At 41.5% G+C, this 26,547-nt stretch overlaps 1 protein-coding gene across 1 annotated transcript in view; it reads right to left on the reverse strand.

The window, feature by feature from the left end:
• The window catches only part of kdrl (kinase insert domain receptor like), a 43,091-nt gene extending 18,463 nt beyond the window's left edge, over positions 1-24,628 (reverse strand). The window contains exons 1-17 of the mRNA XM_075481635.1: positions 24,073-24,628; positions 17,715-17,802; positions 16,612-16,823; positions 13,704-13,831; positions 12,524-12,683; positions 12,289-12,425; positions 12,028-12,199; positions 11,777-11,903; positions 10,547-10,716; positions 9,178-9,334; positions 6,852-6,966; positions 4,171-4,279; positions 2,831-3,109; positions 2,461-2,607; positions 1,825-1,953; positions 670-776; positions 96-225 (exon numbers count right to left, since the gene is read on the reverse strand). Coding sequence (XP_075337750.1) covers positions 96-225; positions 670-776; positions 1,825-1,953; positions 2,461-2,607; positions 2,831-3,109; positions 4,171-4,279; positions 6,852-6,966; positions 9,178-9,334; positions 10,547-10,716; positions 11,777-11,903; positions 12,028-12,199; positions 12,289-12,425; positions 12,524-12,683; positions 13,704-13,831; positions 16,612-16,823; positions 17,715-17,802; positions 24,073-24,136 — 2,431 coding nt within the window. The 5' untranslated portion in view covers positions 24,137-24,628. The remainder of the gene's footprint in view (positions 1-95; positions 226-669; positions 777-1,824; positions 1,954-2,460; positions 2,608-2,830; positions 3,110-4,170; positions 4,280-6,851; positions 6,967-9,177; positions 9,335-10,546; positions 10,717-11,776; positions 11,904-12,027; positions 12,200-12,288; positions 12,426-12,523; positions 12,684-13,703; positions 13,832-16,611; positions 16,824-17,714; positions 17,803-24,072) is intronic.
• Positions 24,629-26,547: the final 1,919 nt, after the last annotated feature.

Genomic DNA, 26,547 nt, shown 5'->3' on the forward strand with positions numbered 1-26,547 from the left:
TTATCCAAAAATGTTCAGAAGCTCATGAAGATTCATGAAGGTTTCTTTTTGTTTGAAACCTCTTTCATTCATCGATAGGACTGCATAGCACTCACCTAGTTGCAGGCGGTCACGTGGAAACTCCCATTTGCTGCTGTCATACTGAAGAAGGTCGTTCTGCTCATCGAGGGGATACTCATCAGGATCAATGATGATAGATGGGCCCATCTTGTAGTGATCTGGTTGCTGAAGTATTTAGAGGACAAAAGCAATATAAATATGAATATAAATTATACATTTTATGATTATCTGCAGGTTTTTGACCGTGACCGCCGAGTTTTTTTTTAACTCAGTTTTCATTTGAAGTAAAAAGAAGAATTGAAACTGTTGAGATTCATGCGTTTCCTAAAACGAAATGTTCTTTTTGTGATTGTATGAGAACATCATGTTCTCTTTTGACGACATGCCACACATTCAAACCGAAACTCATAAATACTCATGAATCCTTGGTAAATGTATACTTCAGTTCCACAGTGTTTCACAACAGCCAGTGGTTTCTGGGAGATGAATAAGTTGGCACTCAGAAGAGGAACTACAGAATTTCACCAATGTTGTGTCACTTTCCACATTAAAGTAAACGCTTTCACGTTAAAACGTTTCTCAGAATAAACAAGTCACGTATGGTCTTGCCTTTCTTAGCTTGCGAATGAAGAGGATGACCATGAGCCAGAGGAACGTGGCAGCAGCTCCAGTGCACACAGAAATGATGACCTCAACGTTTGGCTTGCCTTCATCTCCTGGAAAGAGAAGAGCTGCCGTCAGCTTCCTGACTGACTTGGCAGAAAATCTGCGTGTACAATTCCGATCTCATTAGCTGCCATGTTTCATTGACGTGTTTTATAAGAGAATTGCGATCAAAAGAAAATAGTCTGCTGAATATGTACAAATAAAGCTCATAGTTTTCGACAGAGGATGCTGCGGCTTTTATGTCACGTCATTCTTTCCCAGCACTGTTTGTTTCTTAATTAACTCTGTATATAAAAAGGAAGTGGAAACACACTTTTGTGTTTATTTCTGCTTTGTTTGGGACATGCATACCACACTTTTTCCTGTAGTGTTTTCTTCCAAATATTGTCGTAGTAGCTATTCATGTTGACACTCTGAAAGCTCATATGTCCTAAATCCTCACAGTTTTTTTCTGTCTCCTATTTCCAAACAGTCCCTGACTAAACAGACTCAGCAGAACATGCACACGGCTTATTGCTTTATTGCTTTAAGTTGAGGAAGAAAACGGTCACTACAAAACCTGATAAAGTACTTCTGCCAGTGGACAAATGTGGTTACATAATGTCTCGCTCTTTTGATTCTAAATGTAAAAAAATGTAAAGTCCAATTATCTACTATGTGTGTTTCCAGTTCCTTGCTGGCTGCAGCAGTCAATCTCTTAGGACTCATTAGTGAATCTCTTGACACGGGTTATGTCCTATAGATAAGGGCCCTCAGCCAAAGCTGTGATCATAAAAACTAAGAACGAATTCCATTTGCATTCTTGGCAGCTGCAGATTTTCTGTCAGGGGGCACTTTTCCCACTGAAGTCAGACCAGAGCTATTTGCTGTAATGACAAGAAAACACAAGGCCAAAAGGCGCCTCGATGATTTCACTGGACATGCAGAAAATGCCCTGGCCTCATTGCTTGGACTGATTATTAGTGTGTTTGATTTGAACTGCAGTTAAACACACATCACCTCCCAATCAGAACCCAGAACTGTAAGCACAGCAAGTTGGAGTGTTGATGTTTTCTTTTTTTGTTAAGGTAAACTCATATCCCACGCTGTCTGACTCACCGAGTACAGTGACAACAGCGCTTGTTTTTGCAAAACCCTCAACGTTTTGGGCCACACACTCGTACAGACCCTCGTCATCTTTCTTCACCCTTTCGATGATTAGACTTCCATCCTCTCCCAGATTGACACCTGAAACACACAAACTTTCAGTTAGCCTTAAGTTAACGAGGGCATAAAGTTTATAGAAGTGTGGCTTTCAACAGACATTTTTTGTGCCGATGCAGATTGGCAGCAGGCAAAAAAGGTCAACAGGACAACCATTTCTGTGCAAGTTCAATATTAGAGTTGTACTTTCACATCTGCCCTTAATCCCTGATGTTCCAGATTTCCTTCTGTTAGCGTTTGACACTTTAATCTTCCCACACTGTCATACTCGCAACATTTTTAAGTTTGACAGCGATTTCTTCGAGAGTTTTTCTTTAAAACTCTCTATGCTTCTGTCCTCCTCATTTCCACCACTTTCTGATGCCCAAGGAGTCTGATCACCAAACATTCTGTAAACTTCAATCAATAACTCTTGCTAGTCATAGCTGCTTTTGATACCACTGACAATCAAAAACAAAAAAAAAGGAAAATAAAAATAAAAATAAATATTAAATGATATTGTCGTAAGTGCAGTAATATTCTCAAGGGTACCTGGACTCTCTTCCACTTCAATGCCATTTTTGTACCAAATGATGTGGGGACGAGGAACCCCGGAAGCATAGCAAGCCATGACCAAGGTGCTGCTACTGTTCACATCTTGATTTGTCAGATTTTGACTGAGCCATGGTCGTTTTCTCTCTGTACGAAACAAAGAAACACCCGGTGTGTCAGAGACAATGTTGCTTCATTGCTGCTCATTACTCATTGAATGTTGCAAGATTGTTCCTATTTATGGCATCTCACAAAGCATGCCCACACATGAATGTTTCAAAAGATACAAGTGACGGAAACGGTGTTGAAATCAGTAATGATCTCAAACAATAAAAACTTAATCATCTTGTCATGTCTTCCTATAACTCACCATTCACAATTAGTGCGGCTGTCTTGAGTTCAACCCTCTTATGGAGCTTATATGCTTGACACTTGTAGCCTGCGGTGCTGCTTTGGGACACATTGCGCAGATAGAGAGAGATGGAAATGGAGTAATTGTTGAGCTGGGAAATGTTTGAAGTGATGGTTTTATTCCTGGAATCCAACCACTCCAGGCCTGTGTAGAGATAACGGGTTGCCCGACAGGTCAGGGTGACGTCATCGCCCTCGATGGCAGTCCGAGGCTCGACGGTGACTTCTTTGGGGTGATCTAAAGTGAAAAAGTAGAAGAATGTGCTATATTAGGATTCCAGTTCATCCTCAGTTACAGATATATTCAGTGGACAGTGTGGCATGTGTTGTACATGTGTGCAAATAATCCGTTGGCCTGAGATAGTAATTTGTAACTTTGTTTTCGACACATAAACTTCACGTCAGAAGAATGTCAATTCCGCAGTTATTTCCTGTTTCATCACTATTAATTGGAAGCATGTTGGCGGACAGCATTGCTGATGGCGCTTCTGCACTCATCCGACTGGAGCAGGCTGAGTATGTGACCCAAGGGAGCCAGAATGTGCTTGTTTATTCAGTTTGCTGGAAAGCATTCTCTGTTCCGTAAGAGAAGACAGCTGTTATTACAATTGTCCTTTTTTTTCTTTTTGCAGCATTCCATCTCCCTCACCTCTGGAAGAAGGCCGGATTCCTCTTGGGAATTTCTCTACACTTGCTCACCCTACTCTTTTAAAGATTCATCTACATCCCCCTGCATCTGCAAAAGCAGTCCTTCACCCCTCAAGAGAAGTGACTCTCACAGGTTTTAGGGAGATGTGATTCACTTTCTTGTGTGGGGACACCTCATCCCTGCAGTTATTACATAACTGTCCAAAGGATAGTCACTTGGGGAACATTTGGAAATGCTCAAATGCACATAAAAAGTCAATTCTCATTGCGCACACGGACTCAGAGAAAAAGAGGAATGACCTGCTGGCACCAGAGGAGGAATGCAGTTATTCATAGCTGTTTTTAAACGTGTGCCATTACTGCTCTCCATATGGCTCAGGACACATTCGCCTCTCTTCCGCCCTGAAGCCGTTCAGCTACAGTGGAAGATGTTTTCAATTAATGCCCCCCTCTGGTGTCTTTATTGCACAACACAATCTGCACATTCCTTTCTTGCTCTTGCAGTTCATTGCAGCGTGCACTGTAGATCATTTGAAACAAGCTCACAGCACGGTGTGCTTTGCAATTAAAATGAAATTATTTCTGCATGCACTTTCAGCCTAAGATTTCAATGCTGATATTTCAGCTCTTGTGCTCTGGTGCTCCGCTTACCATCGACGTAGAAAGGCATCCTCATTGTGGTCGTGCCAGCTTCGTTCTGCGCCTCACAGTAGAAGTATCCAGCCACACGAGCCTCCCCAATCACCAGGGTACTCACAGTCTAGGACAGGTCATTTTGATTAATAGCATAAACAACAAACAGCATGTCATCACATCTCCAATTTGCATTTGATTTATCTTTGGGGTTTCAATCACAATCAGAGCAATGAGTTGTGGCTTGCAAGAAGGACCCAACTATCAACCAGTACTGGACAATAATAAAGGGATACACCTGGAGTTTTAAAGCCCACTCAGACCAGTGCAATAGATCTAGAGTTGGGCCTTAATGTCTCTTTCTTGGAAAGCACTTCTAATGACATACTCAATTTACAGCAACTACACCATTTTAATGGCTTTAATTACCAAAATAATAAATGAAACTTGGTTGAGAGCCAGACGGCTTGGGGTTCTGTTTAGTGTTCACAGTGACATCTGTTTTTTGGGAGCAGTCAGCTACATCAAAGGGGGGTGAATGATGTGGGTGTATTGTCTGGGCTGTGTTGGCCATAACTTCCTGCACTGATAGGAACTATTGTGTTGCCTCTGAGTCACAGCCATGAAACCTTTTCAGAGTTGCGGCACTTATAGCGCTCACCATGCAAACATTCGAGCAGCAAAAACAATGACACTTTTATTATTGCTCGGTCCATGCTGATATGTAATCTGTCAAAACATGATGGAGGGGTCTTATTGTATAATGTTACAGCTATTACTCCACGTGATGTAACCTGAGACTGAAAACAGTGATTGAAGCGCCTGCACGCACTCCTGAAGAGGTGACCTGACCAGACGCACTGTGACCTCTGTGCCCATGTTGTCCCCCCATGTTTTCCTTGCCTCTCCACTGGGCCTTGTGGAGAGCTGCTCAGAGGCCCAGCCCTGACTATGTTCTTATTCACGGGCCAGCACGATTTATGTGGGGTGACAGAGAGGAATTTGCTTCCATCAAATCCCTCTTCTTTTAAACTTCTGCTTGTTATCATTGACCCTTAGTCCTAACCCCCATAAAACACCAGCGACTGGCCACAAGTACTTGGAAATAGGCCGTGCCTCCATATTTATGTCAGACACATATTAGAACTGATGCTCTGTGAAAATGAACAGATTTACAATGATTTTGTGTGCAAATATTCAGATCAGAAATTGATTTAAGATTTAATAATGGGTAGCAGTCAGTAAATATATGCAGGTCAAAACAATTAACAAAATGAAAGTGAATAAGGGGCCTTATTTGACCCAGCCTGAAGTAACGGGTTGCTTTCTGCATGCTGCTTCATGATAGGCTGCTCCTAATTATGTTTGGGGTTAACTGTTTTAGTTGCAGGCTTCCTCAGGACACTTGCTGTGAGTCTACTGTTTCCCCATCGTGTGTTTGCTGTGTTTCTATAGCAAGATGCCCTTAGCTGTGGTGAACAAGTGCTGATTTGCAGAAAGAAATATTTTAAGATATAGGACAAATGCATGTCTTTAAATGCATAGTTGTTAGACTATTACTGTTTTTTTTAGATGCACTATTTTGATTGATGAAATATTCTATTCATGTTCACACAGGTAATAGTCTAGGATTCGGTCTGTAAATTTCCGTTCTCAGCTTGCAACACATGCATGAGCATACATGTCTGGTGCCCACAGTCAGAATGAATAACTGATATCACAATAAAAATGCCTCTTTGTAAATGCCTAGAATGAAGGTGGAACTGTTCCCTATAAAAAAGACTGTGGAATGAAGGGTGCATTTCACTCCAGTAAAGGGAAATGAACTATGTCTGTCTGTTACGGGTGCCACACTTGCTGTGGTAGAGACATTGCTCATAGAGAGCAATGTCTCTACCACAGGAAAATCTAGTGAATTTCACCAGGGGTGGGTCTAGTCTGCTCTGGCAGGTAAAACTGAGGTCAGAGAAGCAGAATATCGACCTGCAGATTGGTGTTTTGAAAGCAGACACTGTCCCTGTTTCAGAAATATTGTTTTTGTGCTGAATTCTGGAAGAAAATAACTCTGATGTGCATCAGTTTATGAGCGTGACTTTTTCTCATGCTGTTGGACTGTGTGTGTGCAGTCAGAGCCAGCAGACTTCAAATGCATTAATCAGATCTGCATTGCAACTCTGTGTTTGTGCTTGAATACATTGATTAGAAGCAGCAGCAAGTGGGTGGTCACATGTATGAAACAGTGCAGGTATTTTCTGCGCTCTTTTTTTGATTGACTCTTTTCTTTCTCAAGTTTTGATTGGGTGGCCAAGATAGATTTCTGACCAGACTTCAAATATTTTCCGTGTTGCTTACTCCAAGAATAAATCATGCCTTTTTTTATGTGCAGTCATAAATAGCCAAAGTGATTTTCGATGAGGAGGGGCGGCTGAAGGCTTTTTAATGTTATCTAGTCACATCTGTATCAGCGAAAACTAAACCAAAACAAAAATTAATCACTTTCACTGCCAATTGGGGAAAAAAAGTGAAGAATTGAGATGTTGAATCTGGCTTTCAAACCCATCTGACTGAGCTACGACCTTTGTACATCTCTAAACTTCTCCCTGATACAGTTCTCTTACATTTATTAAGATTAATTTCAAGGCAGACATAATGTAAGAAGTGATTGCAGTGTTTAAAATACATTAAATTACATTACATACCTTGTTTTTTCCTTTAACCAGTTCAACCTTGACATTTATGCTCTTAATCCAGTTGCGGGAATAATTTCCCCTGTCACCAGGGTAGATCTGGATTGGTTTGGTGTCTGCAGAGCAACTGCAGAAAAAAAACAACAACAGAAAAATGACAACAAAAATGACCATATTGAACTTTGAAAGATGCAACAAAGATTAAAAGCAGACTTTGCAAATTGCTTTAATTGGAAATACTGAAAAATGTCATAACATCTCGATATTGTAACATAAAACAATCTAAATATAAAGCTCCCCTCCGTAACCTGTAGATTAATCAGAATAAAATCCATACTGGTCTAGATTGGGGCTTAGAATGCCTCGATTTAAGCCCCTTCCCCCAAACCCTGCACCTCCTGTGGTGGTGAACAATCAGCCTGATGAGTGGAGAGGCAGAGGAGGAAACCACAGCAGCGACAGGAAGGGCTGTGCTGTGCGTAACCCCCCTCCCTCCACTTCAACCACACGCTCTGGCCAGAGGAGATAAGGTTGATCGTAAGACCTTGATGGTCAGCAGGGGACAGCTGATAACTTCTCAATCTGGTGATAAAGACATCCCCACTTTTCTGCCCCCCACACTATCAGCCCCATTCCACTTCCAACGTGATAAACCTCCCTCACCTCTAAACCCTCTGCAGACCCTGCGTTTCCCCTCCTGTCCAAACTCCAACAGATTAAAATGAGATATGATCTTGAAGGGCTACATTTTGGATTTACAGTGACATGTACTTTGCAGGGTCAGAGCAGTATAAAACAAACATTTTACACAATTGGCCTCCCACCAGGCTGTAGCTGTTCCTCTGTCTCATTAGCCGCCTGCCACAGCGCAGCCACTGTTCCTGGTGCCAGCCTTGATTATCTTTGGGCCAGCAGAAAGACTTGCTTTGACCCATGCTATAATTTATCATAGATCTGCAAAGTACAATCTGTTCTCTGAGATAATATGATAGATAAAGTTATGGAATTACTAGTAGTTTAACACCATTTAGCATGTAAAATAATTGTTTTTCTTTGTTTTGTTTTTGCCAGCGGAGTTGGAATCTGATAAGCCAAGTGTAATGGCTCGTTGTTTTCCTGATCTAACAACTCACAGGCCTGCTGATGCCACTGACAGGCCAGGATCTCAGGGAATGTCATAATGTTCCTTCAGCGCGTGGGTTCACTACCAGGCCGGCATTCATACAGAGTCACTCAGTTATGTTAAGTTTTGTAACAGCTTGGGGAATCTATGATTAATATATCTCCCCTCTGCTCCCAGTTCGCCCCACAGAGCTACTGACCGCAAATGAGAGGGCAGTTCTCAAGGGCTGACTTTCATGGATTTATGTGTCATGTTCTGGGACACATTCAGTTGCGTTTGAGTAGATCTGCTTTAAAATGGGATCCCTGGGTTGAACTGGTGGTTCTGTTTCCAGGAATATCATTCCCTAATTGGAGATGTTTGTCACTGTGACTGTGAAACTGACCCGATACTGTTGTACACAGCTTTGCACACATTTACCTGTTGTAGCTTCATGCTACCACTGAAAAAATGTACAGTTTTGGCATATGGCCTAATGTAAAATTCAGATGCACAACCATCAAATCTGATCAGGACTGAATAGGAACTGAACAATGTGGCTGACAGTTTGAATGTAGTCTATAGCAAACTTAAATGTATATTACTTTTATATGTGTTTATGCTGTTTTTGTTCCTTCTATAAGACAGGAATCTGGTGGAAAGAGGTAAGAAGCAAGCCAATATGCAAATTAGGAAATAAGCTAAGGAAAATAAATCCAGTGCAACCTTTAGCTGTGTTTCCACTCAAATGTCAAGCAACTGGGGAAAGTTAAACAAGGAGAAGTCTGCTGTTGTGGTGCCCTCTCATGACTTTGCCAACCAGGTGGCCTGTGACCGATGCATGATGTCCAGGTGATGTGCTCCTTTTTGGATTACTTGCTATAATCCTTCACTCTCCAAGAGCTAAGAGCTTTTCAAACTGACACGAACATGCAACAATAAATTCACCTTTCCCTAATTTTCTGAATAGCGGGCTGGTAACTCAGTGCAGCACCATATATAATGCAGACTACATATCAGTCATGGACTCTGAATCAGATTAGGTTGTGTCGTCATGCTGTGGATACTCAAGACATAAAAAAATATTTTTATAAAGGCTAGACTTACATGTTAAATGTCTTGTATTTTAAATATTACATTTGTGCTCCATATTGGAAAGTCGTTTTATTTTTTAAATAAATGCGTGACTACTTCCACCATTTTGATCCTTAAAATCTATCTAAAATTGTGACTCACCTTTTAAGCACGGGGCCCAGGTTACATGGATGCCAGAGCCAAATGATGTTTGGAGAAGGCAGCGCGTAAGCAGTGCAAGTTAGCTGGTGCTGCTTGCCGGATATGTAGGGCTGCACGTCCACGGTGGGTAGCTCTGTTTCTGAAATAGTCGGCTTCACTGCGAGAGAGAAATGCACAGACACGGGGAAAAAAAGAAAGAAAAAAGATTAAAAGAGAAACCAGGTTAGACCAACCATCCTGACCCTGCCTGTTGTGGCATCTCATAATGTCCTTATAATGAGGGATGACAGTCATGATGGATAGCCGTGAAAAATGTGCTGCTGACACCAATTGTCCTTTAGACACAGTGCAGGAGAAGAATGGCAGGATGACAGGCTAGCCCAGACTTTAGGTCAAAGAAAGGCCCTGCTGTGGCCCATGCTTAGGTCAGTGATTCAACCACATGTGCTGTAATGAAAAACAGGCTAAGATACTTGCCAACTCAGGAGGTCATCCACAACTCTTAGCATTTCTCTGCATTTCGAGCAGCTCACATAGTTAAACTGCACTCAGTCATACAACTAGGCATACTGTGACAAACCCATCATCAAGAGGAGCGCATTAGTAATGTGAAGCACTGTGACAGCTCTAAACAGAACTGATGAACAAAGTTTAAAATAGTTCTCTAATTGATAACAGGAATCTCACTCGACTGTGTTTATTTGCATCTGTCTGTTTTATTTTGTGCCATTCTAATAAATAAAAAGTTGTGTGAAGTGGGGCAGTCAAGGATCATAAATAAAGTTTATACAAGCCAGAAGGGGTCTGATTTTTCCACTTTTTGGCACGCCATTCTTCAGAAATGTTTAAAGAATGCAGTGCAAGAGGCTGCCCCCCCCCCCCCACCTACCACGGCAAGCTGCATATTTCTGTTCTCTATAGCGAATTCAATATTTACAGCCTAAGTGTTAACAGTTATCAGCATCCCCCTATAGATCCATCACAAAAATAAACTGCATGTTGTATAGAATATGTTTCTATGAGCAGCACTGTGTAAATGCATGGAAAGGATGCAAATAAATGCAGGGAACCAGGGGGGTCCGGAGTGGCTGGAGCCTGCGTGCACAATAGAACTCGGGCCATTTACACACTGCACCAAGCCCCTTCAAAAGAGCCCCAATAATCAACAACAGCTGCCCTTGCTACGTCAATCCAGCCCTGGAATCAACAAACCCCCAAATTCCTGTCATACTAGAGCTGCTACCTGCCGTCCAGTGAACTGAACAGAGAGCAGCAGCAGCAGCGCCGGGGCAGCCTCAGTGCACAGCAAAGTCACTGTCTCCTTTTCTCAGGATCAGCAGTTATTACCAGGTTTATGGTAACGGCTTACCGTTGACTACCAGAGTGTAGTTCATATTCGTGTACAGGTCCTTTAGTCTGTTGCCCACACTTATGGTGTAGACGCCAGCATGCTTCAGCTGCACGTCACTGATGGCCAAGGAATACCCAGACATGTTGTAGCAAATGGAATTGTTCTTGATGAGGACCCCATCCTTGTACCTGAAAAATGGAGGAGCAAAAGGTTTGGCCACCATGCACATAAAATCAAGAGAAAACAATCGAATTACAAAGTTAAAATTTAAGCACTAAACCCCCTTTCTTACATTTTTAAACACATCTTAGTCCACTGTAACTGGCCAGTATATCAAATGTTTGATTGAGTTTCTGATTGTTCCATAAAGTCATCATATTTCAAACATTTCTTTCCTAAAGAAAGACATGTTATCCCAAAATCTTGCTATTAGCCAAATCTTACTGCAAACTGTGAATCACTAATCAACCGTTATTAAAAATAAGTTTAGATTTGGCTTTATGCCCTTAAAGGCTGCTCACATTGTGAAAATAAATATAATGATAGCATAGTGAGCGTCCATACTGCTGGGCGATAACAACTTGTGAGCAGTGACGCCAAACACGTGCTGCTCCTGCGGCACTCCAGCCCAAAAATGGACCATCGACCTACTACTGCTGTGTGTTACAACCGGAAGGGTCAGAGTTCAAGAAAATATTCAAAAACAAGAGCAGAATCATGAACCATCGTGTTCCCAGAGCTGTCCTCTTCTGAGAACAAATTTGTTCTTTTCATATACTCATGTGAGTCAGCGTCAGTTTAATGGTCCTATTAATGCCAGAGGTGATTTGATACTTTTGTATGGTTTTCTGCCTTATATCATGTTCATTTTAATAAGTGTTAAGCCAAGACTGGGGGACTTTTAGGGGCAAAGTGTTTCCTCATACCACTGAATTAGAACAATATTTCCAACCACCTTTTTACAGTTACGGTTATAGCTATTATTTTTGGTGTGGACTGCCCTTTATACTTCTGGATTTTAACATCAATCAGAGTGAATGAGCTAGAAGATTAAATGTGTTTTTACACGTTTTTCATTGTGTTATTTTGTCATTTACAGAAGTTGTGGTGGTGGTTATGTGTATAATGTTGATAGAAGTCATAGAAATAACTAAAACTGGCCTGCCTGAGATGTGCATGACTTATGCTGATAGCATCTCATAATCACTACATACACTTTATTTATCGTTTCTGTAAGCATTTACACACCATGCTTTCACGTCTGGTTGTGGCAGAGCGATGATCTTGGGGTCAAACAGAAGCTCCTTTTCACCTTCATTGACGATCACTTTACCAGGACGGTTCGGCTTATAGTTCATGTTGAGGAAAGGCTCCTCTGCAACAGAAGATTCATGACAAAGATCATGGAATCAATGCCAAAAGAAAAATGATGTACATTAGTTATAAATACATAATTGCAGTATTACCCCCCTGCAATAAAACATTCAATGTACACTCACCATAAATAATGACTTTTGCTGAAGCACTCTTGTGTTTTGTTGGTTCAACCTCAGCCTTGCATCGATACACTCCCTTCTCCTCCATAGTAACATTTTCCAACACCAAAGAGCTGCTCATCACAAGATCCCGAGCAGGTATTGGTTGACTTTTCTCTATGCGGTGTCGATTATCCTAAAGACAAAAACAATACTATCAACACCACTGCCACATTCTCTGTTGATCCCATTAAATGGCCAATATTAAAAAAAAAAGGAACTGACTCTTCTCCTTGGAAACTCCCAGGTGAAGTTGATCCTTCCGTTATAGGTGGTCACACCACTACAGTTGAGGACAACGGTGTCCCCGACCAAAACTTTAACTCGTTCTGGGGTGACCGTCACATTTCTGAGAGAAAGTGCTGAAAAATGAAGATAAATATAAAGAACCAGAGAAATCAACACAATGATTGATTTTTTTTTTACAATTAGTAAATTTAAAAAGAAAAACCAGACTCACTCTGTCTATGAGGGATGTAAATTGACTGGAACTGACGCCCGCTGACCACAGTGTTACAGGTGAGCAGGGAGTACATCGTGATGGGACCATAGGGAATCCTGAAGCCCACCTTTGGATCCCACACCATTTCTTTATTGATCTTCTCTGAGAAATGCCGGTTCTGCAGTGATAAAGGCAAAGCCGCTAAATTTCAACAGCACTTGCGACGTCCATTAAAGATCACTGAACCAGGAAGACTGAGGACAAAGGCACTCAACCTGGTTTAATATGTAACTCATGCTTAACTGGGCTCACCTGGGGACAGACATCTGTTACAAGTGGAGGTCAAATTAATTTTTATTGTTTCGTGGAGTGTGACTCCTGCAATTATTTATGCAATGGAGAACACAACTTTGTGGACTTGGAAAAGGATGTGCGTGTCTGCTGCTGTTTATTCCCAATGTCAGGAGTTTTGGCTGGGAGAAGAGGCAAGGGGAAGAGAAGGAAGGAAGGAGAGCAGGAAGGAGGAGTGCCATAGATTTACTAATAGCAGGAAGGTCAGTGTGTGCTGTGTATGTTCTCTGTGGGCACAGTGATACATATTTAAATTTACAAACACAGATAGGACAAAAAGAAGTTCTTTGCGGTTGGCATGGGAAGTTTCTCCAGGATCGCATGGTAGACTCTTCATGCTAAAATGGTATCTATTGTTTCCTGTGAATGGACACACAGTGTGTTGTTTTCCTCTGCATTTCCTGATGTTTGTACGAGATATGGGACTAAATTTAGTCTGAGAATCTATTCTGAGGAAGGCACTCCTGGAGCACCTTCCTGCCCTTACAGGAAGCAGACACGATGACTCCCTGAGCTTCCCTCAGGAAAGCCACTGTCCCCACTCTGCCTCTGAGTGTCAGAGAGCTTTAATACACAAAGGGTGTGAGAACTAGTGAGATGCCATACGCACACAATGGAAACACTTTTTCTTTCTTCCAAAGATGTCAAGTAAGGATACACAACGCTATGATATAAGTAACTCTGTTTACTCAGAGGACACGCTGTGGGATTTTCCTTAAAAAAGTGCATGTCCAGTGAGGTCCACGGAGTTTTGTGCATTACTGTGTATAGTGGAACAAAACAATTTGCCCCACACGTGGAAGGCATGTGCAGAAGGTGTAAAATGACTGTCTTTGTTAGGTCTTACCGCTGTAAGGTTTACAACCGCATGAGGCGACGATGTTCGGCAGGGGACCACGAGGCTGGTCTCGTGCCTGTAGATGCCCAGAATGTAAGGTGTTGGATACCAAGGCTCCACAAATGGCTGCTCAGGATCTGAGGGATGATATAAGTCTCCTAAATAAGTGACATTTACAAGACATGCCAGAAAAAAAACAACCTGCATTTCAAAGCACGTGTGCCCCATTGTGTTTTGTTCTTTGGGATTAAACATGTATTTTTTTTGTAGCAAATTTAAAGCTGTCAGAAAGAGGAAGAAGTAGTTCTAGTTAGTTGTGTCTGAAAATAATAATATGGTCGGTCACGTGAGTTTGTTCAGTTTATTAAGAAACAGCTGGTGTGCCACATAATTTTAATCTGTGCCAAGTCAGGCAAAATCTCGCAAATGTGCATCTAGTTTTCTTTGAAACTGACAAAAAAACGTGTGCATAAAAAACAGCAATGATATCCCAATGATAGACTCCTGCTCCCCTCCACCACCACAAAGATCAGCGGGTGTACGGACTGAACTGAATAAGAGCAATGTCAGGGCATTCAACTCAAAGATCAATTCACTTTAGCCAGATAAGGCAGGCGGACCAGAAGGAGCTATAAGGTTAACCCCTACTGAGAAGCAAGGCATCAAAAGACAACTGTGGGAACTTCAACGCCTACACAAATAGTCTGCGATTGGTGTGAGGTCAAGCATTAGTGGTGTGATGAAGGGACTATTATCTGAAAAGCGAGTGTGGATCATAATCTAATAAACAGCTGAGGGCCTTTGAAAAGAATGTGCTAGACTAAACACAGGCACAGAGGGCCAAGCAAACTGGGAATCACATTCCCAGAGCAACAGGAGAGGAAATGAAGAGTATCCAGCTTAATGCGATAGTTGTTTGCTGGAGCAATATCTCAAAAGTTTTGTTTGTATGAACAGTGTTCAAGTCTTAAAAACAAATCATTTAAATGTGCTTAAGTTTAAATTAGCCCTTCTTACAAGCTCAGCACCGCCTCCATTTGAATGGGACTGTTACTGTAACTGGTGCAATATGACGCTTTAGGGAAGACTTAGGAAAACAGTAGCTGAAGCAGGAAATCAGTCAATGGCCAGAGTTTCCTGTGCAATCAAGCTCACCCTTTCACCTCGAGAAGAAACCACAGCGCTACAGAAACTACTTCCTTTCTGTGTCTCTCTCATTGAGATGGAGACTTGTGGCACTTCAGTCTGGATGCCACTAAAGTCAGATTTCTGCACATATCATGCTGTGGGCACACAGAGCATGGAGCACAACAGCAAATTCATTGTTGGCATTCCTGTCATCAATGTCTTTTTTTCGTATTCTTAAGCACTACCTGTTTTCTTGATGAAAGTTAATTTTCTCATTTTTGTTTTTGCAGGAAATACCAGATTGCTCATTGCCTGTTTGTGGGTTTTGTTTAACATCAGCCCCTCAAATTGGGGCATAAGATGATAATCAGTCTTTTTTTTCTTTTATACAACAAGTCTTCCATGACTTTCGACAAAAGTTGATCCGTTTAAGATAAGAGTAAAAGTTTATAAACCAGTTCCATTTTGGTTCATCTCATGCTGGAGAATGACTTGAGGTTCTGGACTAGAAGGAAACTCTTGAGTGTGATAAATAAGAAGGTTGCATGCCTTTCTTACTTTTATGTATTTTTCACTATAATCTGTACAGGCTGTAAGCGTTACACCCTTTTACTTTTTTCCGTTTTTGCTCCCTTTGACCTGAAATGAACCATTTGAAATTTGAAATTTGAAATTTGCGTGACTTGTATTATTTGGTCAACAGAACACACCTACCACTTTGAGGGTGCAAAGTGTTTTTAATCGTGAAACAATAAATAAAACTTAAACCTGAGGAACAGTTTCCTAAACCCAGGACCAATACTTAGCATAACTCCTTTTTTCAACAGTTAAAGCTGCAAATCTCTTAGGGTTTGTCTCTGTGAGTTTGTCACATGTAGCCTCTGGGATTTCTGTGACAAAACTGCTCCACCTCCTTCAAGCTGGATGTTTTCTGTTGATTTTCTATCTAATTTAGGTAAATTAAAGGTCAGTTTTAGTCCCATTTGTTTGGTTTAAACTGACCCTGTAGAACAATCTCAGTTACCTTTTTGATTCTTTGTTACTTGTTATTTGTTACTTGCCTGACCCATGAGTTTGAGTGATTTGTGGTAGATTTTTTATATTCTTTTTATAACTCAACCCTAATCTGTACTTCTCCAAAGCTATTTCTCTGCTCTTCATATTATTGCTTGATTGGTGGCATTAAGGGCAGATTATAGTTCTGCGTCTATCGTCTTGACGTGTTGCTTTGCTCTGGTCGCGAACCATTTTTCATGTTATGGTTCTGCAACCTCGACCTAGAATTTCTAGTGACGCATAGCAGTTTCCCGCCAAAACGCTAGTGGGAGCCCATTCGAGAACTCGCGAGAACTTCGGTGGGGGGAGTGTATATATTACAACAACCGGAACAACCAGACAACTGGAAAGGCACACCGAGGACCAGTCACAGCCGCTTTTGTCTGCGCACTTCCGTTGGTGGTCTGCGTGCGTCTGTCGCGTAGTCAGGATTTTTTTGAGGTGCACGAGAACGCGTGCAGAGCCTCTGCGTGGGGGAGTGGTCAAGATTTTGACGCTTGCAGAGGCTCTGCGTCCGAGCGTCAGAGGCTTTGCGTCTGAAGCATAAATTAGGCTTTAGTCCTCAGAGCTAATAATGTGACTTCTGAAAGCACACGTGCTTACTTTACCAATTTGGATTATTTTGTGTAAATACTTTACATCACTTCCCAAAACAGGAACAATACCAGTGGGTGAGAATAATTTTCCAAGTCGCTTCCGGTACCCCGTGTAAGGATTGTTTCGCAGGTCTCACCTTGGACAAAGACGTACGTTGAGGCGGTATGGTCGGAACTGTCTTTGGAGTATTTGCAGGTGTACGTCCCAGTGTCATTGGCTCTCAGGTGAGCGACTGTTAGTTTACTGCAGTGATCGTGACGTCTGGAATGACAGTTCTCCACCTTCACCTCCTCTGAGGAGAGCAGCCGCTGGGCATTGCCAAGTGTCCAGTGCAAGGCGCTATGACCTCTGATAGAAGACAAAAAGGGACAGCACAAGTGTTATTAAATACTTGAAGTGATAATATTTATCCATTCTCTGAGCATAAACACAGCAGAGCTTGGGTCTATTTTTAGGAAAAGTGTCACAGCTGGTAAGCGGCCTTACAAGACTTTCAGCTCAGGATGACAGCGGCTGCTTCCACCCTTGGGAATTTCTAGCCTGATCTTCATTCTTAGTTTATTTGGAGTTAATCTCGAGTCATCCGATACCTTGAACTTTCACATGGGAACATGTTTCTCTTGAAAGATGTGCTCAGCTAACACATTCTTTCCACCCAGAATCCATTTAAAAACTCTCATTAAAGAGATCCCAGAGGAACATCAAACATGTCTTGCATACCACTGCCTTTGACTGCAGAATTCTGGGTCAACCAACCTCCAGTTCTCAGCCAGTGACAGAAAACAACACAGCACTCTATGGCCCAAAATTCTTAGCATTTTGGCCTTTTAGGGAAACATTATATTAGATAGACACAAATTTTTGTGCATTCTTTGCAGGCCTGCAAAATGATGCAAGACCCTAAATTCTTTGTAAATGTGACTGCAACAGATTTGGGTTCCATCACTCCTAAAGGAAATGTCAAGAGACTGATAAATTTGGACCACCATGGCTGGTTCTTATCAAGGATTGTCCCTGCTTCTTAGCGGCCTGAGAACCTGGCCTTTCTGTCTTGCAGTGACACCAGAGTCTACACTTAAAAGCAGCAGTGACTGTTCAGAAACTCTAAAAACCTGTCATAAACTTGTTTAATTATCACAAAAACTGGGTGAAGTTGTAACTCGGCACTTGATTAGGTTTACTGATTTGCGGTCAAGCGCTGATTGGCAGTGACAGGAGGAGGTGTGTTAGGGTACATACCTGCATGTGAGGCTTAACAAGTCATCCTTATGAAGAATGAGCGTATCGTTTGAGGGCAGAATTTTCGGCTCCCTCTCCAAAAGTCCTGCTGAAAAACACATGCACGCACACACAGACACACAATGGGCAATTAATGAGATAATTCAACAAACCGGCACATTTACAGCCTTTCTTTAATGGTGTGTGTAAGTCATTATCGCACTAAACAGAATGGAAAACACAGTTGGAAATTCCCATGAATCACTTGCTGTGCAGTTCTGCTATTGCCTCTAATGCAAGCGATTGCCCACTGCGTGTGCATTGGGAGCGTTTCCGGCACTGGAGGGGAAGATTGTTGAATGGATAGTGTTCTGGGATGAGCAGCAAGAACGACAGAGTAAAGGTGGGAAGAGGAAAGGAGGAGGGAGTCTTTGCATGTGTTTCCTCACTCTTCCTCCTTTAGCGGGTGCACTTTTCCTCCAGTTCTGAACCAGCATTTTTTTCTTTATGTAAAAAGTGACCTTGCACGCTAAAAAACATTCTGACAGTGTCGCAAAGCAACATAAGAGGCTGTGATGTTTGATTCAAAGGTGGCCTCTCTTTGGTGCTCAGCCAACCAAATCTGTTGAGAGGTCTCTCTAACGCCAATGAACATAGGAAGCACTGTGTGATTCTCCCTGCTCTCCAGGAGATGTCACGGTCCCATAAGCGATTTCCTTCTTTTCACAAAGATCCCTGAACAACTTGTTATTGCTGTCAAAAAACAATCTTATTAACTCTGTATTCCCAATATGGCAGTCATTGGGGAAACATTTATCTGCAGCATATTTTCAAGAAAAACAATGGAGCTACACAAAAGTGTCATGAAGACACATAAACCCGCTGAAGGCTAGACATGTATAAGCACATATACATGCACACACATTTAGAAACTAACACAAGCACGCCTGCATTTACAAATACAAGCCCACACACACAGAGAAGTGCTCAGTCACACACAAAGGCATGGTATTTGTCTATTATTCGGAACAGCTGTTGTGCTAAGAATGAGCCGGTGCTGCCAGTGTTGGCAGTGGTACTCAATATCCACTTCCTTACAAAATATTACAACATCATTGTTTTATTGTCCAAGGTTAAGTAGAGGAGGAGGGTTGCGGTTCACATGCTTTCATATTCTTATTGCACACGCTTTTGGCTGTAAATCAGATGAACACAAACACAAGGTGTTTAGTTCTCAACTTAATAACTATCTGTTGTTTGTTTGTTGGTCTATAACTGTCTATCCATTCCTCCTAACAGCCCTGTAATTAGCCTTTTTCTGGCCTCACATCAGCAAGTCGGCAGGACGTTTATCTGAATGAATTGCTAGAATTGACTGTAATGAATTAAACTGATTTGACTGGCGAAGTACGATTTATTATGCTGAATAACTTCTGCTTGTTCACCATGGGATTTAATTTAGAAATGCGCTAACACTAATAAATGTGGGGAGCATCTACTTGAACACACAACACCACAACCTCCACCACAACTTAGTCAGTTGCTGCCCTCTCTCCTCCCCAGAAATGCACTAAAGATGGATGAATCAGCAGGGGCCCCCAGCAGCCCATTAAAAAGAGACAAGAGGAAAAAAAACATCTTGTCGTTGTCTCCTATTAGACCCTCAAAACTGCCACCTGCCTGTCCAGCACTGACCCCAGGAAGCATCCCAACAGTCCTAACCCCCTGTAACAGCTGTGCGCTGCATTCCTCCAGCACATCAGCTGAAAAATGCCAGAAATTGTGCTTATTGTGTTCAAAGAGCCCCTAAAGCTGGTTCTCATTAAGAGCCATTAAAAAGAGGACAGGCATGGAACAAACAGTGGGAAGGAGGGAGAGGATGAGGGTTTTTTCAACAAACTCACAATGGGGTCTCGAGCCAGTCACACAGGGTACAAGTCGACTAAGATTAGACCAGGATCACAGTGTATGTCCTCTCTTGGCACTGATCAAGGGAAGTGGCACAGGATGTAGTGTTTCATAAAACATCTGTGGTAGGTTCACTATCACTCAGGAAATATGGATAAACATTTTAGACAGTTTTGGATTCTTTACTCTACAGTATTGTGAAATGTTTGTGGAGAGGAAAATGCTTAAATATTTAAAAAAGAGCAGCCAGGAAATGGTGAAAACCTTCAGCAGGATAACTGGAAATTCCAACAAATATAAAGGCACATGAATATCATTCAAGTTGTTCTTTACTTTTCACATAATGAGAAAAACGACAAAGGATGTGGTGCACTATGATATGGTGATGTTGTGAGCAGCACTATAATAAGATGATCTATGACTACAAGAAAAAGCACAACTAAAAAGTCAGCTTTGGTGGTTAGCAGATTTGTTTCAAGAACTTTGGACTGATTTACAGCCATTTGTTTTGCTAACTCTGATCCAATAATAGGCTTGATAGGCTAATGATATATATGCACATTTAATGAACAAAGGCAACAAAAAACACTTGACATTAGGAATTAAAGTGGAGTGGAAAATAAGGAGGATGCATCAAACCCTTACACGGACATGTAAATTATGAACAAGAATAAAGCATCTGAGAGAAAATGGAAATGGAAACAAGTTGGTGCCGTTGTTGGCAACATGTCACAACCCTTTGTGTTGCTTCCAGCAGCTCATGACTGATGTTGCATAATAAAAACGACTATTACTGTATGAGATGACTGTACTGTCATTGAATCAAAAAGGAAACCCCAAGTCACAACCCTTCAAGTGCGGGGAATAATGTGCGGAATTCCCTTCTCTTCTGCAGAAAATACACTTTGTCTCCCTGTACTTCCTGTCCTGTCATGAAACAGCATAACTGTCCTCAGAGTCAGGTGGGAGAAAATCCTTTTTGGGGGTTGTTAGGGGCAAAAGTAACAATACTAGAAAACATTAGATCCCCTTGTCTAACCTTGCCACTTGATTCTTTGCACTTGTGTGACAACAAAAGACATTGAGAGAGCAGAGAGTTTAACAAAGGGGTGTATGAGTCATTTTCACTGTTGTGTGACCATGGCGAAAGCTGCGAAACAGTATCAAATATAGCCGCCACAGAGTCGTGCTTTATGCATGAGGGCCAAGGGACAGTATGCAACCAGTTTATTGCCTTCATAGTCTGATTATTATGAAGAAGTTCAACAAAAAACACACTCATTTAAAAATGACCTCACTGGTTAGGTCAAAATGATCATTTCAAAGTGCTAATACTCTTTTTCATGTTAGGTAACTAAACTGAAAAGTAAAGCGTGACTCATATCAACTACATCTGAGTTTATAACCTTAAAAAGTGGAATCTCTTCCAACAGTGCAATGGTTGCATCCTGCATCCTGTTTTGAAACAGCTTCATTTCGTGGTAATCTGATTTTTTAAAGCGACTTTTTAAATTGAAATATAAGATCAATTTTACTAAAGGCACAACACTCCAATATAGATATCTGACAAGACGTGAGGTCACCTGCCAGAATAATAGGCAGCTACCACTGCTCTGGCTGTGCTATGTGTCCTGGAGTATTCTCTTACAGTCCTTCTTAAAAACCCTTCACTTTGCCAACTGCAAGGTTAAGACAACAGTTACGAAGAGTGCCTTTTTTATTAGCTGTATATTAGCCTTTGGAGATTTGAAGGCAAAATGCCCCAGACTCCTCTTAAAAAAGCAAAATAAAGGAACATCTGGCCATGATGGGTGGCCATTCTAGGTTATACAAAGCCAAGTAGAGCCAACAAACAGGAATCTCCTGCACGAGATTCCTAAAAGGTAAACCCTGAGGATTCCAAGTCCATAACGCCTGATTAAGACAGGTAGGCAGACAGAAGCCCCTTGAAATTGAAAATCTCATGCAGGGTTTAATGAAAATATATTGCTGGCTTAAGACAGACCTGTCTGGTATGGAACAGACGCTGCAATAATCATATAAGAACAACTGCACGGTGCAATTTGTAAAGAAGAATATCCCAGTGTGAGGGGGGAGACTTTACTGCCTCACTGGTAAGTCTCACAACTCAGGTGAGTGTGTGTATGTGTGGGTCTTATGCAGCCCGCATGGACTCAGACAAACCGCAAGCGAGCAATGAGCCCCCCACTTCACTTGGCTGACCTCTCATCAGTCCCAGATTACAGTCCTTCTCATGTGTCCACGCAGGAAAGATGAAATGACTCCAGAACAAATCAGACACAACATCAACCCGCTCTGATACAAAGGCTGTCTAGGTTGTGGGAGACTAAATGGTCGACTGGTAGAAAGTAGTGAGGAAAAAAAGAGGAAATTCAATCATGATGCATAAAAGAAAAGGCTTCCAGTTTCCATTTACGCATCCCCACCATCATTACTTCAACCAGGATACACTTTAACTCACTTGTGTTTTCAAAAATTTGGGATATGCCCTAAAATGTCACTGACACAAAGAATGAAACTTTCCACCTAAACCCTAAAGAATTCTCACATGTCTACAAAAGATATTACTTAAAGTTATCACTTTGATATCTGTCTAAACACTTAACACATACGCCTAACTGAATCAGTATTATTGTCTGCATCACATCACAGTTGATGTAGAGAAGTCCTAAAGTCACTAACTTTAACTACTACAGAGAGGTGCGTGAAATATTTAGTCTGAGCAGTTCTGCCTCATTTGAAATGGTGTCAAAAGGTTACAAAACTACTTGACCCGTGGTCATTTTTGAACGAGAAGCAGCTAAAAATGAGCAAATTAACACATGTGCCTAAGGATGAACCTGTGTGGATCCTTTATGATAGAGTTCCATTTTCCTCTCTCATCCATAAAATTGAACAGTAACAGTGCTTTGGAGTACAAAGATACTGTATATTTTAAAAGCTGCCCTCGCCAGAAAAGTGATTGAATATATCAATCATCAAACACATTAACGAATCCAACGCAATGAAACCAAAAACCAACAAAACAATCACGACAAGATTTCAGAAAACACAATCAGACCAAGACTCAAAATCTATGCAAAGAACAGTTTTTAAAAAACTTGTTAAATTAAAACTTGCTATGTTTTCTGAAATACTGCTTTCCGAATTATTATTATTTTTTTTGTTATTCTGCTGCTTGAAATCTTGATTGATTTTCAGAAAACTTGTGTTTTCTGCAACACATTCTCATAGGCACAATGAATCTGTTACACATCTAAGCATAAACAGCCAGCCTGATGACAAATCAGTAACTAATGGCTCTAGCAGTCAGTGGCTCCTTTGCAAAAACAATACCCCGCTTTCCTCCTTGCCATTGTCTTACGCATGAAGTTTGACATTGCTGCAAATTAAGCACAAGAAGATCCAGGAAGAAATCTTTACTCAGGTAGCGTGTCACGTTTCTGTGACCTTTACTCGCCAGAACAATTCCAGGCTGCTTCTTGTCCCTGCATCCGCTTCCTCCTTGCGTCTTTCCCACGCATTGTGTGTGGACAGTGAAGGAAATCTACTCAGAAACACTGCAAACAAAGCTTCATACGCTGAGCGTGTGTATGAGTGTGTGTGTGTGTGGTGTGGAGGATAGAATGTGGACAGGGTTTCCTTTGTTTGGATGGGCTGTTTATTTAGAGATGGTGAGGAAGCCTTGGTGTGTATCTCAGTGGCAGACTCGACCTGGCACAAGGTGGAGGAACATCCACGTTTTCTACTCTGTCCTGTTTCTGAGGAGTGACACTGAAAACAATGAAGCCGACTTTGCTGTCAGAAGAAACATGCACTCTCCTCCCAAAATGTTTAATCCTGCTCACTTCACAGACAACAATTGCTGGAACAAACTTTCTTTTCATAATACACAAGAAAGTGCTGATTTACTAAAAGTCTAAGAAAACAGATAAAAACTCCCACAATGAAATCAGTTTCGTGTGAAATCATCAACTCAAACATTACCTGTTAGGGTCAAATGATTTTTTTTTTTTTTAAATAAACTTAACAATCACACAAGTTCAGAGGGACAAGACTACCTCTAGCGGTTCGCGTGAGAGCTGCAGATCCAGTAAGAGCCTGTCCCAACGGTTGATGCGTGATTTTTTTTAAAGTGGCAAATGTATTCTCTATCTGTAGCCAGGATCAAACAGAAACTGGCCTCTCCAAAAAAAAAAAAAAAAAAGCAGGAGGGGTTGCAACACAATTACACACTGCAGGAGCCAATTTACCATTAAGGGAATAAAATATGTCTCTTCCAGCCCTTCCTATTAAAACACAGGCATAAAGCAGATTAAGACAACGTGTAGTCAGCCATTCATTGAAAAGAATAAAATTCTAACTATGCGGTGTTAAAATGAGAGCAACACACGTATAAAACTCGTCCGCTCGTAAATAACTGGCTTCATATGCGTAATTGACCTCTTACCAGTTGTGAGGGCCGAGCAGCAGAAGATGACAACGGCCAATTTGAGGCAGCCGGATGAGATCATCCTGTTAACTTAACCAAAATCCAAACCGTATGTTAAAAATGATGAGATAAAGTTCCAGGTGGAGGCTTTTAAATTCCGGACCAGCGGTAACAGTCTCTTCTCAAAGCAAGTATACGAAATAGTCTAATTTGTCTTTTTAAGAGTACGTTTGGTTAGTCCGCAAAGCCTTCAGGTGTACACGGACAAAGCAGCAGTGGTTCTTCCGTATCCCATGACGCTTTCGCGGGGGAGCTCTCCTGCTCAGCTGGGTAGTCCAACGCCCGATCCCGCGATGAGCAGACGGGTGTACCGATGTACCAGCGGGGCAGGTGCAGCAAAAATGGGAGAGAAATTCAATGGCTGATTCAATCTACAAAGTTTAGCGAGTGGTTTTTCAGATCCACATCGGTGGTTGGGAAGTCTCCCAAAAGAGAGATCAATCAGCGCTTTACTTTCATGCGTGCCTTGGACAACTTCTCCTCCTCCTTCTCGCCTCAGCGCAGCACTTAGACGGTCCATGCGTGACACACGTTTTATGGAGACACAGAGGAAGGACGCAACGTCACTCTGTTGGGGTGGACACAGTGCAAAGCGCAGTCCAGTTGATGAAAGAATGACAGCGAGCGGACGTGTCTGTAAATGAAGTGTCGTGTTAACTAACACGTTGGTAACAGAACTGTTTAAATGCTGGCTTCTATTAAACATGAAAATAAACTGCGCGCTAAAAAGCCACTGAGATCAAGGGGTGGATAGCGAAAGACTGCATATAATCAAGATTGTATGTACAGATTAAAATAAAAAGTATCCGTCATCAGTACAAATGACATTTAATCTGTAATTAGATTAAGGCGGAATTTCAACTACTAAAGAGTAGTCAATAGAAACATGACAATAACGCCACCATGCAGCTGTAATTGGATTTAACCAATTCGAAATGCTGAATATGTTCCATACACGGGCACATTTGTCCCCTCAGGTTGCCAGGTTTCTAAATGTGCAAACTAATATTTGTGTTGTTTGATGGGGATTTATGCATAGGTTAAGTGTTCTCTGCTTTTCAGTTACAATGAAAATGAGATGAGTGCACAACACAAAAAAAGAACATGCAGCCAGTTTTGTGGCTGGGTTGATTTATTTAGAATGAATGCTGTATCTTTAGGGTTTTCTTTTGAAGAGATCCAAAATGTTTGGCCTCGTATGACCTTCTTCTGTAATCTGTTTAATTATGTTTCTAAAATTTTGTTATTATTGAGAAACTCATATAGAGCTAATTTGACACTAAAGACGGATATGACGGCCTGATTACGACCAGTATGTCTTAATCTATGGTCAGTGAACAGATTTATAATTGCAAACTGATAATTAAACTATGAAGCGGATCAATAAACTATCTCTATTCGTGTACCTAACTGACCTCTCTGTGTAATTCAATCATACTGTGTGGCTGAGGTCAAAGGTAGCTGCAGTAATCTTGTCTAAAGAGGAAAAACAATTAAAAACCAAACAGTTCCTGTGATATCGGACCACATCTATGTGCCCGAGTGTTTAGGATAAACATTGGCTTGACTTATTTTTATCTTCAGCAACAGGATACACTGCTTTTTATATCAATGTAAATAATCCTCTTTTGTCCAGCAGGACCCTGCAGTGTGTGGATGTGCTGCAGACTGTTTTCTTTTATCACTACAACAATTACTACGCTGCTGTGGGTCATAGTAGCAGGCACTTAAAATGAGAACATCCTGCCTTCACCTTTCCGCCCACATCAGGTCTCACCGGCTTCCATTTTGGAGACTGGATGGAGGTGGATGAGCCTCGGCACAAGAGAGAGGAGACGAGCAGCTCCACTCTCCCGTCCCCAAAGAAGGAATAATTATGATATGACTCGTGAGAACATGGGAAAAGATTCATAGCACCACAGCAGTGGGAGTCTTCTTTTCGCTTTCTGGGAATTTGAGACCAAAATGTCACAGCTCAAGAATCCAGAGATGTCTAACGCACAAACTGTTTAATTAGATGTTTACTGATGAAATCACCGATGGAAATCTTTGTCCATATTTGGGTAGCTAGAAAGAGGCTACACCAAAAGTTAGCCATTCTCTGCATGGTTCATTTAAAGAAAGAGAGAGAGCATAAGAGGCTTACAAGTTGAGGGATGTCTTCCACTCTCGTGATCTGAATCTGTGGACACTCTGTTAAAGTGCAGGGGTGAAGCAATGCTGAATTCCTCTTTCCAACTTTGTGGATTTAGGAATGAACAACTGGATGTGGATGTGGATGAAAACACGCAGCTTCTGAAGAGAATTAAATTAACCAAAAGAAAGCTGAGTTTGGTATGAAACGTCACGTCTACTTCAAGTGCCTCAGCATGTGTTAACAATTAAGTCCTCAGTAAAGGAGACATTCCCATCGGGCCGAGAGGGCAAGAGATA

Source organism: Odontesthes bonariensis, chromosome 13 (genome assembly GCF_027942865.1).
Source record: "Odontesthes bonariensis isolate fOdoBon6 chromosome 13, fOdoBon6.hap1, whole genome shotgun sequence".
NCBI lineage: Eukaryota > Metazoa > Chordata > Actinopteri > Atheriniformes > Atherinopsidae > Odontesthes > Odontesthes bonariensis.